Genomic DNA, 18,101 nt, shown 5'->3' with positions numbered 1-18,101 from the left:
CAAACAAACAAACAAAAAAGGCTGGTGCTGTAGCTCATGCCTGTACCACCACCACTGTGGGAGACTGAGGTGGGCAGATCACTTGAGTTCAGGAGTTTGAGACCATCCTGGCCAACATGGTAAAACTCTGTCTCCACTAAACAAACACACACACACACACACACACACACACACACACACACACACACACACACACACAAATTAGCCGGGCGTGGTGGCTGGCGCCTGTAGTCCCAGCATGAGAACCCAGGAGTCAGAGGTTGAAGTGAGCCAAGATCGCGCCACTGCACTCCAGCCTGGGAAAGAGAGTGAAACCCTTGTCTCTACGAAAAATTTAAAAAACATATTTTGAGGAACGGATGCAGTGGCTCACGCCTGTAATCCCAGCACTTCGGGAGCCTAAGGCAGGGGGATCACTTGAGGTCAGGAGTTTGAGACCAGCCTGGCCAACATGGTGAAACCTCGTCTCTACTAAAAATACAAAAATTATTTTGTATTTTTAGTGGCTCCCGCCTGTAGTCTCAGCGACTTGGGAGGCTGAGGCAGAATTGCTCCGGGAGGCGGAGGTTAAAGTGAGCCAAGGTCGTGCTACTGCACTCCAGCCTGGGCGACAGAGCGAAACTCCATCTTGGGGTTAAAAAAAAAAAAAAAAAAAGAAAAAACACACCTTTGTTCCATCTCCCAGGGAGGCAACCTCCACTCCAAAGCCTGTTTGACTACAAAGTTTGCAACTCGTTGTGCTGGTGATCTGATCTGCAGAGATCCTGCTGCGGGAACCAGAATTTGCCTACTGAGGCTGGAAACCTCATCAGACGCAGCGTCACACGTGCGTGAGCGTCACACGTGCGTGAGCGGGTCCGTCGCTGATTCCGTCGATTTCCTTGCAGGCCCTACTTACTCCTCCAGAAGTCCAAACGCGAAACAGGCACCGGCCCTCTCCGGCGGCCTCCCTGGGCCTGCCCTTGCTAAGGTGCCTCTCCTGGGACAAGGACAGCCCCAGATATCTTCAGCTCCTGCCCCTCTGAGGCCGTGCCTACCTGGGAAGGAACGAGCTGGCAGAGGGCAGGAGTGGGGGCACCAAATTGGGAGAGACTGAGGAACCCAGGGTCCCCACGGAGAGGAGCAGATGAGCCAACTGCAGGGGACCTGGACCTGTCACAAGCTTTATTGTCCCGAGCACAGACTCGCCACACTTCAACAATTCCACTGTGGGGAGGGGCGGGGCGTGGGACGGACCTGGGGAAGGGACATGGGTCAGTGGCTGAGCCCCGCCTCCGGGCAGCCACACCGGGTGGCTGCAGCGGCCCATGGAGGAAGAGACTCCCAGGGAAACCCACCACCTCCTCCCGGTGCCCTGCGGGGTGGATCTCTGGCTGTTAGTACACTAATCGGTGCCCCTTCGGGTGGGGCAGAGCTGCCTGACTTGGCTGGAAAGAGCTGTATCTGACCCTGGGTTAGGCCACCAAAGCATGGCTTCTAGACAGCTGTTAATAGGACTGCATGCGAGCTACCGAAAGCCGACGGGGACTGGCGGGGGGCCCGGAGGACTGACTCTGACTCCCACTTGGGCTGCACGTGGGCAGGAGCGTGAGCGCCAGCTACCTGTGCCGGGCGGAGCTCACGAGGGCGACCTGGGCCGTTCCTATGAATTGCACACGCATCCTGTGCGTTAAGGGCAAGCCGGAATGGGGCACTGGGCTTCTCCCTCTGGTCCCCTGGTGGAGGAGGCCTCACAAGAAAACTCCCTGAGCTGCCGGAGCGTGAGGAGGACCCCCTGTGCTGATGCCGGGTGGTGGGGGGCAAAGCTGTAAGCAACCCGTCCGTCCCCAGCGGAGAGGTGGCGGCTGCAGGGCCGAGGCTGGCTTCTTCCAGCACGCACAGGCCTGGGATAACTTAGCAGGCTTGAGGGGAAGATGGGCTGGGGGTCAGGGGGCACGGGACAGTTAGATTTGTCTTTCCCCCAGCCCCCGCGAGGAGATGGGGCTGGAGGCGTGCTGTGCAGGTGACTGGTGAGACCAGGAAGGGCTGTTCCGTGTGGCACACACACCCCCAAACGCCCGGCTGCGTGTACCTGGTATGTGCGCACCTCTCAGCGGTAGGAATGTCTGTAGTGTGTGTGGGTACCGTCCTGCCAGGCCTGGGTCTCAGTCCCAGAAGCCAGTATGTGTCTCTTGTGTGGCCTGAGCGTGGTTCACGGCGCCACCCACATGATGGTACGCACCCGAGGTCCCTCTGAGTGTGTGTGTGTGTGTGTGTGTGTGTATGAATGCGGTGTGTACATAAGGGCCCGCTCAGATGCATTTGCAGGTGGATACAGATGATTTCGAAGATCTGGTCAGCCCCAGGGGACGCCGTATTACTGACATCTGTCAAACCTGCCTAGAGCCTCCAGCCTGGGCTCCCCCTGCCCCGGGCTCCGAGCCAGGGTTTGCCCAAGGTCATGGTGGGAAGTGAGGAGAGGGACTTTCAAAGCTTCGTAATACTGTGGCTCTGGCCTTGGTGACATCCTCCGCCAGCAGCTTAGAGGGGTGTGTGTGTGTGTGTGTGTGTGTGTGTGTGTGTGTGTGTGTTGGTGTTGATGGCGGGGGAGGATCCTGTCCCCCACCCACCAACACCTTGAACCTGGAGGCCTCGCTGGGCAGGCAGGCAGGCTGAGCGGAACCGGTACCACTGTTTGAAGATTCAGAAGGTAGGGACAAGAAGCCTTGGGGACTGCCTTGGCCTGGAAGTGGCTTCAGAAAAGGGGCTCCCACTGGACTCTTAAAGACTGGACTTTCCTCCTTGGTGCCTGTAGGGACAAACTGATTCCCCCTCCCTGGTGCCAGGGAGACCCGAGGGAGAACAGGCGGAAAAAGAGCACAGGGGCGCTCAGATGGTCATCAGGGCAGCTCCTTCTGGGCCTGGCTGGACCCCTCTGCCTTCACCGACAAACTCCAGGAGCTGCCAGGCATCCGGGCTGAAGGTCCCCGGGTCAGGCCAGAGCTGCGCTGCTCTCACTCTCTGTGGAAGGCCGGGCTTGAGGAAGCTTCCTGTTCTGGCAGGGGATCGGGGTGGGGGATTGTCCACGGCGGTGAGTACGTTATTGTTTCAAACACTGTTTTGTCTCCAAAGTGAGAGTCCCAGCTCCTGCCTGGAGGAGGTGCCACCGGGCAGCTTCAGGGGGCTCTGGTGTGGACTGGGCCGCTCCACAGGATCCCTTCGGGGTCAGTGCTTGTCCTAGAGAGAGAGAGGGAGGACATGGTCAGCAAGGGTCTCTGGGAGCCTGGAGGGACAGGTCAGGGAGGAAAGGAGGTGGGGCCGGGGTGGGGGAGGAGGGAACAGCAGCATAGAGAGAACAGCACGTGCCGCGACCCCGAGGCAGGAAGAGCCTCCCTGCTGTGCATCTGGGGCTGAGAAAGAAAGTGGCAGGTGGGAGGAGCTGATGGGAAGCTGAGCAGAAGCAGCAGATTTTACGGAGCCCTGAGTGCCTGTGCAGCGCTGGAGCAGATGACATCAAACTGGGGACGCCAAGCTTCAGCTTCACATCTCTGTCTCTCTCTTTTTTTTTTTTTTTTTGGAGATAAAGTCTTGCTCTGTTGCCCAGGCTGCAGTGCAGTGGGGCGATCTTGGCTCACTGCAACCTCTGCCTCCCCGGTTCAAGCGATTCTCCTGCATCGGCTTCCCATGTAGCTGGGATTACAGGCATGTGCCACCATACCCGGCATCTCTGAATATGTGTGTGTGTGTGTGTGTGTGTGTGTATATATATATATATATAATTTTTTTTTTGGTAGAGAGAGGGTCTCGCGATGTTACCCAGGCTGGTCTCAAACTCCTGGGCTCAAGTGATCCCCCACCTCAGCCTCCCAAAGTGCTGGGGTTACAGATTCCCTTCTTAGAAAAGTTACAACATATAACTTTTTTAAGAAGAGAAGAAAAAGCCAAGCACGATGGCTCACGCCTGTAAACCCAGCACTTTGGGAGGCAAAGGTGGGCAGACCACCTGAGGTCAGGAGTTCGAGACCAGCCTGGCCCACATGGTGAAACCCCATCTCTACTAAAAATACAAAAGTAGCCAGGCGTGGTCGCACGACCTGTAATCCCAGCTACTTGGGAGGCTGAGGCAGGAGAATCACTTGGACCCGGGAGGTGGAGGTTGCAGTGAGCCAAGATCGCACCATTGAACTCCAGCCTGGGCAACAAAAGCGAAACTCCATCATCTCAAAGAAAAAAAATTAAGAAGGGAAGAAAACAAATCAAAAGACTAGGGTGAATCTGGAATCAAGTTTGCTGCAACCACGCCCTCCCCAGTGGCCCTACTGTAAAGCGTCTTGCAGAACGCATCTTTGTCTGGTTTTTTGGTGACGTTTCAGGGATTTTCTCTAGAGAGGCCTGCGGCACGGGAGGGATGTGAGGGGGCCGGGGCGCGCCTCACCTCTTGCTTCTGAGCTTTGTCCGGCTGGTGGATGCCGTTTGCAGAACCGGAATTTCCGATGGTCTGGAAGAGTCAGGAAAGACCCTGGAGCCGGGCGCACGAGGCAGCAGTTCCCGGTTTGCCCACTAGATGGCGGGGTCTTCCCACGGGATCTTCTCCCGCTCCAAATTCCAACCCCTTCAGCCCGGGGCTCCCAGCACCCCAAATCCCCAAGCCTGTTGGGGCAAGGCTGCATCTGCCTTCTTATTCTAAGCTCCTCAGGGCAAAGCTATGTATCCCTTCAAATAGGGCTCCCAGAGGGCAGGGCTGTCTCCCCTTTCAGACTGGGGTTCCCAGGACAGAGCTGCCTCCCCCTTCAGACTGGGGTTCCCAGGACAGAGCTGCCTCCCCCTTCAGACTGGGGTTCCCAGGACAGAGCTGCCTCCTCCTTCAGACTGAGGTTCCCGAGACAGGGCTGCCTCCCACTTCAGACTGGGGTTCCCGAGACAGAGCTGCCTCCTCCTTCAGACTGGGGCTCCCGGGACAGAGCTGCCTCCCCCTTCAGACTTGGGGCTCCTGGGACAGAGCTGCCTCCTCCTTCAGACTTGGGGCTCCCGAGACAGAGCTGCCTCCCCCTTCAGACTGGGGTTCCCAGGACAGAGCTGCCTCCTCCTTCAGACTGGGGTTCCCAAGGCAGAGCTGCCTCCCCCTTCAGACTGGGGTTCCCAAGGCAGAGCTGCCTTCCCCTTCAGACTGGGGCTCCTGGGACAGAGCTGCCTCCTCCTTCAGACTGGGGTTCCTAAGACAGAGTTGCCTCCCCCTTCAGACCAGGGTTCCTGGCACAGAACTGCCTCTCCCTTCAGACTTGGGTTCCTGGGACAGAGCCACCTCCACCCTCAGATCGGGGTTCCTGGGAGAGGACTGCCTCTGCCTTCAGACAGGAGTTCCCAACACAGAGCTGCCTCCTGCTTCAGACCAGGTTTCCTGGGACAGGGCTGCCTCCCCTTTCAGATTGGCATTCCCAGGGCAGGGCAGCCTCCCTCCTCAGAGTAGGGTTTTAAAGATAAGGCTGCCTCCCCCTTCAGACGGAGGCTCCGAGGACGCTGCCCTGTGGCTGGTCTCCTGGTGGGCCCTGCCGGCCACGGCTCACCTGGGCCTTGTCGGGGCAGCACCTCATGGCCTCCATCAGCTTCTCCACCTGCTGAGCCTGGTCCAGCGCGTCCCGCAGGGCGTCCTCCGTGCTCATCAGCTGGTGCTGCAGCCGCAGGAGCTCGGGCGTGGACGACGGGTCGATCAGGGAGTAGCGCCTCTGATCCGACAGGGACTTCTCCTTGTCCTGGAAGCGGCAGGAGAAGGGAAGAGTTCATCAGTGTGTGTGTGTGTGTGTGTGTGTGTGTGTGCGTGTGCGCATGCACCTGCACATACCTGAGCGCGCGTGTGCATGCGCATGCATGTGTGTGTGTGCACGCGCGTGCGTGTGTGTGTTGGTGGGATCTCGCCTCCAGGCAGGAAAGTCTCCCAGCCTCACTTTGTCTCTGGTTTCCAAGCCTGGGCATCACCCGGAGGTCCCTCAGGCCTCTGTGAGGTGATTCATGTTCAGATCAGAAACCCAGGCCCTCCTCCCTCTTCCCTTGTATTTTTTTATATTTATTTATTTACTTTTTTTGAGACGGAGTTTCGCTCTTGTTACCCAGGCTGGAGTGCAATGGCGCGATCTCGGCTCACCGCAACCTCCGCCTCCTGGGTTCAGGCAATTCTCCTGCCTCAGCCTCCTGAGTAGCTGGGATTACAGGCACACGCCCCTGCACTCGCTGAGCCCACAGGAGGGTTGCGGGGGCTTCAGGGCAGCTTTCCCAGACTCAGCCCTGCCCTCCTGGACCCCATGCCCTCCATATCGTGACACTGACCAGGCACGGGCTTGTCCCGAGTCCTGAATGCTGATCACAGGATGGGATGGGGATGGAGATGGGTTTTTTCCCCTTTTTCTTCGTTTGAGACGGGAGTCTCACTCTGTCATCACACAGTGCAGTGGCGTGATCTCGGCTCACTGCAACCTTCGCCTCTTGGGTTCAAGCGATTCTTCTGCCTCCGCCTCCCAAGTAGCTGGGATTATAGGTGTGCACCACCATGTCCAGCGAATTTAGGTGTTTTTAGTAGAGATGGAGTTTCACCATGTTGCTCAGGCTGGTCTCGAACTCTTGATCTCAAGTGATCCGCCGCCCAAGTGTTAGGATCACAGGTGTGAGCCACGGCGCCTGGCCAAGGGATGGGGATGGTCCTGTCCTCTGCTACCAGTATACCTGCCTACCCCAACCCATCTCTGAGGACTCAGGGTCCTATTCATAACAGAAAAGAAATCTCAGCCTCTCAGAATCCCAGGCCCGCCGTAGGCTTTCAAGTTCTGGTCTGCTTCCTGAGACATGTGTGAAGCCCCACTGCAGGAGCCTGAGCAAGGAACCACTGTCCTTGGTTGATTACTCCTCTGCACGGGGAGCTCATCACTTGTATTGGCTCATCCTGCCTCTGGACAGGTCACACAGGAAGTTTTCCTTTGTACAGTGTCGCAAGGACTGCCATGTAGGCCGCCATGTCTGCAGGAGGGGCTGGCCCAGGTCCCGCCACCTGCCTGTGGTCCTAGATTTCAAATCCTCACCATGACTCAGTTGTCCCTGGGGTCACTCCAGGAGGTCTCCAGTCTCCACGGCCTGACAGCCAGGCTATCCCAGCCCCACGAAGACCACCCTGCCCCTAGGCCACCCCTACCCCACATACCAGCCCGGTCAGCTTTTCACGCAGGCCCCGGATGTCATCCTTGAGCTTCTGCTCCTTGATGCGCCATTCAGCCTTGTGCACCTCGCGGCTCAGGTCCCTCTCGGGCCCCGGGGAGTGGCGATTGGCTTCCAGCAGCAACACCCGCAGTTCGTTCAGGCTCCTGGGGGTGGGGCGGGCACAGAACCACTGCATTCAGCCCCCCAGCTCCCACATGTGCCAAGTGCCCAGGGACTGACCAGCTGGTGGGGGGGCACGGGCCACTAGATGGCGTCCGTGCCACAAGGGGCCACAATGAACACAATTCAGCCAAAGCCCAGGAGGGGCCAGGTTTCGGGGATGGGATAGTCCTGAGGACCTGACCTTTTTTTTTTTGAGACGGAGTTTCGCTCTTGTTACCCAGGCTGGAGTGCAATGGCGCGATCTCGGCTCACCGCAACCTCCGCCTCCTGGGTTCAGGCAATTCTCCTGCCTCAGCCTCCTGAGTAGCTGGGATTACAGGCACGTGCCACCATGCCCAGCTAGTTTTTTGTATTTTTAGTAGAGACGGGGTTTCACCATGTTGACCAGGATGGTCTCGATCTCTTGACCTCATGATCCACCCGCCTCGGCCTCCCAAAGTGCTGGGATTACAGGCTTGAGCCACCGCGCCCGGCCTAGAATGCTTTTTAAAGCTTCTCTTGGGGGAGGGCCAGACCCAGTGGCTCATGCCTGTAATCTCAGCACTTTGGGAGGCTGAGACGGGCAGATCATTTGAGCTCAGGAGTTTGAGACCAGCCTGGCCAACATGGTGGAAACCCCGTCTCTACTAAAAATACAAAAATTGGCTGGGCATGGTGACTCACACCTGTAATCCCAGCACTTTGGGAGGCTGAGGCGGGCAGATCACAAGGTCAGGAGATCGAAACCATCCTGGTCAACATGGTGAAACCCGTCTCTACTAAAAATACAAAAATTAGTGGGTGTGGTGGCGCGTGCCTATAATCCCAGCTACTTGGGAGGCTGAGGCATGAGAATTGCTTGAACCCAGGAGGCGAAGATGGCAGTTAGCCAAGATTGTGCCACTGTACTCCAGCCTGGTGACAGAGTGAGACTCTGTTTCAAAAATAAATAAATAAAAACACAAAAAATAGCCAGTCATGGTGGTGGGCACCTGTAATCCCGGCTACTCGGGTGGCTGAGGCATGAGAATCACTTGAACCTGGGAGGTGGAGGTCACAGTGAGCCGAGATCACGCCACTGTGCTCCATCCTGGGTAACACAGCAAGACTGTCTCAAAAGAATAAATGAATATATAATAATTGTCTTTTTAAGAAAACAATATATTTGTTTAATTTGTTTAATTAAAACACACACACACACACACACACACACACACACACACACACACACACAAAATCCCAAAACATTTACCCAAGAAATCTCATGAGACAAGACATTTTATCCTTTTTTTTAAAAAAAAGACATCCTTCTAACAGGCCCCCCCCCAAAAAAAAAAGAGAGACAGGGTCTTCCAATGTTGCCCAAGCTGGTCTCGAACTCCTGGCCTCAAGTAATCCTCCCACCTTGGCTTCCCAAATTGTATTTACTATTATTATTATTATTATTATTACTAGAGAGTCAGGTGGGTCACCTGAAGTCATTCGCTTCTTACTACTCAGGCTGGAGTGCAGTGGCGTGATCCTGGCTCACTGTAACCTCCGCCTCCTGGGTTCAAGGGATTCTCCTGCCTCAGCCTCCTGAGTAGCTGGGACCATGGGCATGTGCCATCATGCCCAGCTATTTTTCTTTTCTTTTTTTTTTTTTTTTTTTTTTTAGAGATGGGGTCTTGCTATGTTGCTTAGGCTGGTCTTGAACTCCTGAGCTCAAGTGATTATTCAATTTCTGCTTCTCAAAGTGCTGGGATTGCAGGTGCGAGCCACCATGCCTGGCCAGATCGTCCCATTTATTAAGGGAATCCAGAGAAATCTGGATTTTCTGTGACATCTTCTGATTTTTATTTAATTATTATTTTTTGAGACAGTTTCGCTCTTCTTGCCCAGGCTGGAGTGCAGTGGCACAATCTCAGCTCACCGCAACCTCCGCCTCCTGGGTTCAAGTGACTCTCCTGCCTCAGCCTCCTGAGTAGCTGGGATTACAGGTGTACTGCCATGCCTGGCTACTTTTCCTGTTTTTAGTAGAGATGGGGTTTTGCCATGTTGCCCAGGCTGGTCTCAAACTCCTTGGCTCAAGTGATCCTCCCGCCTCAGCCTCCTAAAGTTCTGGGATTACAGGCGTGAGCCACCACACCCATCCTAGCTTCTTATTTTAAGATGGATTTGTATCTTACAATTTCTGTCTTAATTCTAACATGGTAAATATAGAATAAACAAACAGCTCTTTGAGATCCTCAGTAATTTTTAGGAGTTTAAAGGGGTCCCTGAGATCAGACATTTTGGGAGGCATTAATCTTTTCTTTCTTTTTCTTTTCTTTTCTTTTTTTTTTTTTTAAAGAGACAGGGTCTTGCCTGTTGCCCCGGCTGCAGTGCAACTGTACAACACAGCTTGCTGCAGCCTCAAACTCTTGGGCTCAAGAGATCACCATGCCTCAGTCTCCCAAGCAGCTAGGACTATCGGTGTATACCACCAGGCTTGGCTAATTTAAAAAAAAAACAAACTATTATTATTTTTTTTTTTTTGAGATGGAGGCTTCCTCTGTCACCAGGCTGGAGTGCAATGGCGTGATCTCAGCTCACTGCAGCCTCCTCCTCCCCGGTTCCAAGAGATTCTCCTGCCTCAGCCTCCTGAGGAGCTGGGACTACAGGTGCCCACCACTACACCCTGCTAATTTTTGTATTTTTAGTAGAGACGGGGTTTCACCATATTGGCCGGACTGGTCTCGAACTCCCGACCTTGCGATCCACCTGCCTCGGCCTCCCAAAAAGTGCTGAGGTTTCAGGCGTGAGCACTGCGCCTGGTGGCCCTACTCTTTATAAACTCTGCTTGGAGAACCGTGTGGAGGCGCTGGAGGCGTTCTTGGAGCCTAGAGGAGAGTAGGGTGACTGCTGGTGATCAGACCCCTCCCTGTCCCGAGATCACAGAAGCTAATGTCAAGAAGCGGAGCAAGGGCCAGGGCACAGGGAGGACCCGCCGCCCACGGCCGCCTCACCGCTCCTTCCGAAGCAGCTCCTGGCTGATGAGGACCAGCTGGCCCGAGGCGTCGTGGGTCTTCCGGGACACGGCCTCCAGCTCCGCCTCCAGGCGCCTCTTCTCCTTCAGGAGGGCGTCCACCTTCTTCTCGCCGGACTTGCACTTGCTCTCCAGCGCTGGGGTGAGCCGCAGGGAAGGGAGGAAGGGGGTTGGGAACACGTGAGCCTCTGTCCCACCCAAGGGCAAAGGCCTGGGCAGGCGCTGATTCTCCAGGGCCTGAAGGTGACACACTCCGCTGCATAGTTTTGAGGGGTTTACTATTATTATTATTTCATTTTAATTTTTTTTTCTTTTTTTTGAAACGGAGTCTCGCTCTGTCGCCCAGGCTGGAGTGCAATGGCGTGATCTCAGCTCACTGCAACCTCCACCATCCGGGTTCAAGTGATTCTCCTGCCTCAGCCTCCTGAGCAGCTGGGATTACAGGCACACACCACCACGCCTGGCTATTTTTTCATATTTTTAGTAGAGATGGGGGTTCACCATGTTGGCCAGGCTGGTCTCGAACTCCTGACCTCAGATGATCCAGCCGTCTCAGCCTCCCAAAGTGTTGGGATTACAGGTGTGAGCCATGGTGCCCGGCCACATTTTTTTCTTTCTTTCTTTTTTTTTTTTTCTTTGAGACAGTCACTGTTGTCGGCCTGGGCTGGAGTGCAATGGCACGATCTCCGCTCACTGCAACCTCTGCTTTCCCAGTTCCAGTAACTCCTGCCTCAGCCTCCCGAGTAGCAGGGAATATAGGTGCCCACCACCACACCTGGCCAACTTTTTAATATATATTTTTTTCTTCTTTTTCTTTTATTCCCAGCATGCTAGCATCAAAATTTTTTATTTTTAATAGAGATGGGGTTTCACCATGTTGGCCAGGCTGGTCTTGAACTCCTGACCTTAGGTGATCCACCTGCCTCGGCCTCCCAAAGTGCTGGGATTACAGGCATGAGCCACCATACCCAGCCCTGGCCAAATTTTCATGTTTTGTAGAGAGGAGGCCTCATTGTTTCATAGGCTGGTCTCAAACTCTGGCCTCAAGCAATCCTCCCTTTTTGGCCTCCCAAAGTGCTGGGATTACAGGCATGAGCAGCTCGCCCAGCATCCACTGCATCATTTTAAAAGCACCGTGGGTCTCAACTGTCCCTACAAGGCAGGTGGCAAGGGGCCTGAGAGAATAGGTACAAGAAACAGATCAGCCCTCACCAAGCACAGTGGCCGCCTGGGCTCCCGGTGTGGGAAGCAGGACTACACATGTGTGTTTCCACTGCCGCCTGGATCGGGAAAAGCTTCATCTTCACCTTGGCCTTGGAGGAGTCTTAAGCCCACTGACCTTTCTTGGGACCAACTCTGCCTTGCACCGGGGAATGGACAGAAGAGGGGGTGGCGACCATTTCCGAGGAGCGTGGCTGTCTCATGCCCACCACCGCTGGCATTCTGGTGAACAAGAAGCAGGGCCAGGGGCCGGGCGTGGTGGCTCATGCCTGTAGTCCCAGCACTTTGGGAGGCTGAGGCAGGTGGATCACCTGAAGTCAGGAGTTCAAGACCAGCCTGGCTAACATGGGGAAACCCTGTCTCTCCTAAAAAAAAAAAAAAAAAAAAAATATATATATATATATATATATAAATTAGCCGGGCGTGGTGGCGTGCACCTGTAATTCAAGCAACTTGGGAGGCTGAGGCAGGAGAATCACTTGAGCTGGGGAAGTGGAAGTCTCAGTGAGCTGAGATTGTTCCACTGCACTCCAGCCTGGGCTGTCAACTGAGTATGACCCTGTCTCAAAAACAAAAACAAAAAAGGAAAGAGAGAGAGAGAGACTAGAAAGTCTTCAGGACCAGAAAGAGGGAACCCGAGATGGAATTTCAGGACACAGAGAACACAGAGCAGAAACTGGTGGGGAGCCACCGTAAGACAGACTGTGGGCCGGGCATGGTGGCTCATGCCTGTAATCCCAGCACTTTGTGAGGCCAAGCTGGGTGGATCACCTGAGGTCAGGAGTTGACACCAGCCTGGCCAACACATACTGCAACCCCGTGTCTACTAAAAATACACAATTAGCCGGGTGTGGTGGCTCACACCTGTCATCCCAGCTACTTGGGAAGCTGAGGCAGGAGAATCGCTTGAACCTGGGAGGCGGAGGTTGCGGTGAGCTGAGGTTGTCCCATTGCACTCCAGCCTGGGCCACAAGAGTGAGACTCGTCTCAAACAATTGACAAACAAAAAGCTGAGTGCGGTGGCTCACGCCTGTAATCCCAGCACTTTGGGAGGCTGAGGCAGGCGGATCACCTGAAGTCAGGAGTTCCAGACCAGCCTGACCAACATGGAGAAACCTAAAAATACAAAATTAGCCAGGCGTGGTGGCACATGCCTGTAATCCCAGCTACTTGGGAGACTGAGGCAGGAGAATCTCTTGAACCCCAGGAGGCAGAGGTTGTGGTGAGCCGAGATCACACCATTGCTCTCCAGCCTGGGCAACAAGAGCAGAATTCTGTCTCAAAAAAAAAAAAAAAAAGACAGCCCGCGTGTGGGCACTCAGTTCTCCCCAGGTGAATGTCTGTCTGGTGCAGGTGACCTGGCCCTGGCCCTTTTCTTCTTAAAGCAGCGTCGGGGAGGGGACCCTGAGCCAGACACTGACCCACTCGACACTCAGCTGGCAGCTGAAGCAGCTTGGCCCAGTGAAAGCCCCTGCATCTGCCCGCGGGAGGGAGACTTACCACTTACTTGGGCCCTGAGCATCTCGGTCTGGGAGGTCAAGGCTGTCACCTCTTTGTCCCTCTTGTTCAGCTTGTCCTGCAGGCCTAGGGGAGAGAGGAAAGATGAGAAGCATCAATCTCCTGGACCAAATCGGCAGTGGGCAGGGGCATGGCCCTCCCACAGGAGCGCCGCGACGGGGTCACGCTTGGCCTCCAGGGTCCAGGTTCTTCCTCATCCCAGCCATCTTGCTGGGTAATCTGCCCTGAGGAAGACCTGACACTGGCCGGGCATGGCTCACGCCTGCAATCCCAGCACTTCGGGAGGCTGAGGCTGGTGGGCCACCTGAGGTCAGAGGTTCGAGACCAACATGGTGAAACCGTCTCTGTAAAAAATACAAAAATTAGCTGGGCGTGGTGGTGTGCACCTGTAATTCCAGCTACTCAGGAGACTGAGGCAAGAGAATTGCTTGAACCCAAGAAACAGACATTGCAGTGAGCTGAGACTGCACCACTGCACTCCAGCCTGGTGACAGAGTGAGCCCCCGTTTCCAAAAAAACAAAAACAAAAACAAAAAACATTTATCTGGGCATGGTGGTAGATGCCTGTAATCCCAGTTACTAGGGAGGCTGAGGCAGGAGAATCATTTGAATCTGGGAGGCGGAGGCTGCAGTTAGCCAAGATCACACCACTGTCCTCCAGCCTGGGTGACACAGCAAGACTCGGTCTCAAAAAGAAAAAAAAAAAAGAAGAGAACGTGACACTGTGTGGTCTTAGGCAATGTGTCACAGCCTTAGTCCCCTCAAGTGAAAAACTGAGAACAACATAGTGGTGCCTGGGTCACCAATCATGAGTATTCAAGCCGGGGCGCTCCTCTTGGCCATGAAGAACAGAGGCATGGCAAGTATCTGGAAATATCTCCAGCCCCGCAAATTAATACAACTAAAAATAAATATCTCCACCTCCGCAAGTTAATACAACTAAAAATACCAAGACAATTTTTTTTTAAACACAGTGAGGGCTCGTCTCTACAAAACATAAAAAAAATTTGACAGGGGCTGGACATGGTGGCTCACATCTATAATCCCAGCCTCTGTCACCCAGGCTGGAGTACAGTGGTGTGGTCTCCGCCTTCCGGGTTCAAGTGATTCTCCTCCCTCAGCCTCCCAAGTAGCTGGGATTACAGGTGCGCGCCACCATGCCCAGGTAATTTTTGTATTTTTGGTAGGGATGGGGTTTCACTATGTTGGCCAGGCTGGTCTCGAACTCCTGACCTCATGATCTGCCCGCCCCCACCTCCCAAAGTGCTGGGATTACAGGAGTGAGCCGCTGTACCTGGCCACCAACAAGATTTTAACTTTTTTTGTGTGTGACAGCTTCTTGTTCTGTTGCTCAGGCTGGAGTGCAGCGTGAAATCTTAACTCACTGCAGCCTCGACCTCCTGGGTTCAAGTGATCCTCCTGCCTCAGCCTCCTGAGTAGCTGGGACCAGAGGCATGTACCACCACATCTGGCTAATTTTTTATTTTTATTATTTTTAATCTTTATTTTTTTGGAGATGAAGTTTCCCTCTGTCACCCAGGCTGGAGAGCAGTGGCGCCATCTCGGCTCACTGCAACCTCCGCCTCCCAGGTTCAAGAGATTGTCCTGCCTCAGCCTCCCAGGTAGCTGGGATTACAGGTGTACATCACCACACCTGGCTAGTTTTTTCTTTTTTGTGTGTATTTTTAGTAGAGACAGGGTTTCATCATGTTGGCCGACCTGGACAGGAACTCCTGGCCTCAGGTGATCCACCCACCTTGGCCTCCCAAAGTGCTGGGATTACAGACGTGAACCCCCGCCCCCAGCCTAATTGTTTAGTTTTTGAAGAGGCAGGGTCTCACTCTGTGGCCCTGGCTGGTGTTGAACTTCTGGGCTGCAGTGATCCTCTTGCCTGGGCCTCCTAAAGTCCTGGGGTTACAGCGTGAACCACTGCGCCCAGCCTGATTTTAAATTTTGGTGTAACTAGATGTGCCTGTAAAAATGAGCAAGACTAGCCAAAAGAGTCTGGCAGTTCCTCAAAAATTTAAATGTAGAATTTCCATATGAGGCCAGGCATGTTGGCTCATGCCTATAATCCCAGCACTTTGGAAGGCTGAGGCTGATGGATCGCTTGATGCTAGGAGTTCAAGACCAGTCTGGCCAGCAGGGTGAAACCCCATCTCTACTAAAAATCAAAAAATTAGTGAGGCGTGGTGGCGTGCACCTGTAATCCCAGCTACCTGGGAGGCTGAGGCAGGAGAATCACTTGAACCTGGGAGGCAGAGGTTGTAGTGAGCCAAGATCACACCACTGCACTCCAGCCTGGGTGACAAGAGTAAAACTTCACTTCAAAAAAAAAAAAAAAAAGAAGAAAAGAAAAAGAAAAATGGCTGATTGTATGTTATATTAATTTTTTTCATGTTTTAAATTTTATAACAAACCTGCACATGTCTGTTAATCTCAGCTTAATTTTTTTTAACAAGAATAGCCAAGAAAATTTTGATAAAGCAGAGAACAACAAGCCATGCCAGAAATTAAAACACAGACAAAGCTTAACTAATGAAAACATTATAGAATTGTCACATGAAGAGAATAACAAGGCACTGGAATGGAACAAAGGTCCAGAAATAGAGTCAATTATGTAAGTGAATTTGAAGACGATAAGGTTAATAATTCCAATCAGTGAGGGTTTCGGGGAGAAAATAACCATTTTCAAAAATAGTGTTGGATAAGTGGGTACTCCTTTGGGAAAAAATAAAAATGGGTCCTTACCTCACACCTTATATAAGGATGATTTCTAGATGGTCAGAGATTTCAGCATAGAAAATAAGATAAAAAAGTACCAGAAGAAACCACTGGATGCATTTTTAAGATGATTAGCCAAGAAACTAACGAAACGATTTTTTTTTTTTTTTTTTTTTTTTTTTGGTGACAGGGTCTCACTCTGTCGCTCAGGCTGGAGTGCAGTGATGTGATCATAGCTCACTGCAGCCTCCACTTCCTGGGCTCAAGTGATCCTCCCTCCTCACCCTCCCAAGTACCTGGGATGATGGCTACATGCCACCATACCTGGCTAATATTTTGGGGGGACAGGGTCATTTTTTGTAGAGACATGGTCTCACATGTTGCCCAGGCTGGTCTTGAACTCCTGAGTTTAAGCAATCCTCTTACCTCAGCCTCCCAAAGTGCTGGGATTACAAGTGTAAGCCACCATACCTGCCCTAATTTTTAAAATATCTGCATGGTCAACACCACCATAAGAAAAAAGTCAAAAAACAAACCACAAAAGGAGGGAAAATGCCTACAATGTCATACATAAAGAGCTTCTAAAAATCAGCAAAAAGGTCAATAACCAAATCAGAAAAAATGGTCAAAAGACCCAAGTAGAAATGCTAATACAAATACCTCTTAACTTCATCCACATTAAGAGAAAGATGAGTTGAAGTCACATCAGATAACACCTTTTACCTTAAAGATCCGCAAAGATCACAGAGTCTGATCAAACATTTTGTTGTTGGAGTTTGAGGGGAGACAGGCTTTCAACCACAGCTAGTGGGAGTTAAAATTGGTGTGCCCAGTGGAAGTCAAGGTAATCTGCGACAGTGGCATTTGTAATTGACCAAGACTGGAAATAACCTACCATCTTTGTAATTGACCAAGACTGGAAACAATCTGTGATTGTTACTGGAAACCAGCTAAATACACAATGGTACCTCCACACAATGGAATATTCTGTACTCTATGAAAGAATGTACTACTGATAAGGAACCGTCTCCAAGATCCGTTGTTAAATGGAATACATGAAAGAATGGAAAATATGGTACCATCTGTGTCACTCGGTTGCTCGTACCTGCACAAAATATTTCTGGAAAGGGGATATAAAACAGCTAACACCGTGCCTTCAGGGAGGGAAGAACAGAGAACAGGGAATACTTTGCTATATGCCCTTTGAATCACTTGAAGTTTAGACCTGCTTTTAAAAATAAGGTTTAAACCAAGCAAATAATAAAGTACCTGGTGCCTATCCCTCTGTAAACTGGCCTCCTTCCCTGTAGGAGTAAATGGCTCACTGCACACAGGAGGTGACTCTCACCAAATGGCAGATCATGCAAAACAAAATGTGACCCAGAAGGCAGGCAGAGCCATCCAGCCTCTCCCCAGAGCCCAGAGTCCCACCCAGCCCAGCGGCCACTCACCCTCCACGGTTTCCTTTGTGCTGATCGTCTCCTCTGAAATGTCATTCGACTCAATCATCTGCAAAAAGAGCCCCTGTGAGGGGGATGCTCACCTCGGCCCCCTCGGCCCCAGCCCTAGCCAGCCCAGCCAACACACCTGCAGTCTGCACACCCTAGGAAAAGGGACCTCAGTGATGGACTCAGGACTTGCTGTGGGCAGGGAGTGCAGACGTCCTCAGTCTCACCTCCCTGACAACAGAGGACCCCCATTCTGCCCCCAGCTCCGCTGAAGCCTGCTTGTGCTGCTTATATGTGAATACCTCCTACCCTTCCTTTGTCGAAAATGTTTGTTATATTAAACAGTTGGCTCCTTCCCTGGGACCCCTACAGAGATTCATCCTGGGAATTCATTATTTGTTTCTCTGTGTCCCAGAGACAAGACTTCTGGCCTCAGTTTCCCATCCATAAAACAAGCGTTGGTTGCTGTGGGTTAGCGTATGCGCAGCGTGCTTGGGGCCACCTCCTGGAGGGACTTGATTAAATGCTAGTTCCTTTCTCTCCAACATTTCTTTTTAAAATAAATGCAGAGGGCAAAGAAGAAAAGACTGATTAAAAAAAAAATCAGCCTGGCACACATTACTACAAGAAAAGTCAAAACACAAGCAATAGGCTCCCTGCTGCTCTTGGCGGACGTTTCCAGTCCTCTGCCCAGGCCGGCCTTCCTCAGAGCCAGCTAGAGTCTAACACCCCAGATCAGGGCAGCACAGAGTTGAGTAGGCCGTCACCTCCATCATCCTGCCCCTCATACTTCTGTTCATACATCCCAAGTCCCATTTGAGTTTCAATTAGTTGTAATGAACTAAGCTCCTTGGATCATA

At 52.6% G+C, this 18,101-nt stretch overlaps 1 protein-coding gene across 3 annotated transcripts in view; it reads right to left on the bottom strand.

The window, feature by feature from the left end:
- Window positions 1–2,789: 2,789 nt before the first annotated feature.
- The window catches only part of CLIP2 (CAP-Gly domain containing linker protein 2), an 89,444-nt gene continuing 74,132 nt past the window's right edge, over window positions 2,790–18,101 (bottom strand). For all 3 annotated transcript variants that reach the window (XM_074390501.1, XM_039460640.2, XM_039460641.2), the window contains 7 exons: window positions 17,245–17,302; window positions 13,052–13,135; window positions 10,311–10,467; window positions 7,166–7,325; window positions 5,544–5,729; window positions 4,415–4,477; window positions 2,790–3,216 (listed from right to left, as the gene is read on the bottom strand). In XM_074390501.1, the coding sequence (XP_074246602.1) occupies window positions 3,205–3,216; window positions 4,415–4,477; window positions 5,544–5,729; window positions 7,166–7,325; window positions 10,311–10,467; window positions 13,052–13,135; window positions 17,245–17,302 (720 nt within the window). In that variant the 3' untranslated portion in view covers window positions 2,790–3,204. The remainder of the gene's footprint in view (window positions 3,217–4,414; window positions 4,478–5,543; window positions 5,730–7,165; window positions 7,326–10,310; window positions 10,468–13,051; window positions 13,136–17,244; window positions 17,303–18,101) is intronic.

The sequence above is a fragment of the Saimiri boliviensis genome, chromosome 20, assembly GCF_048565385.1.
Source record: "Saimiri boliviensis isolate mSaiBol1 chromosome 20, mSaiBol1.pri, whole genome shotgun sequence".
Lineage (NCBI taxonomy): Eukaryota > Metazoa > Chordata > Mammalia > Primates > Cebidae > Saimiri > Saimiri boliviensis.
The sequence above is the reverse complement of the archived record's forward strand: the minus strand, read 5'-3'. Positions and strand labels throughout refer to the sequence as shown.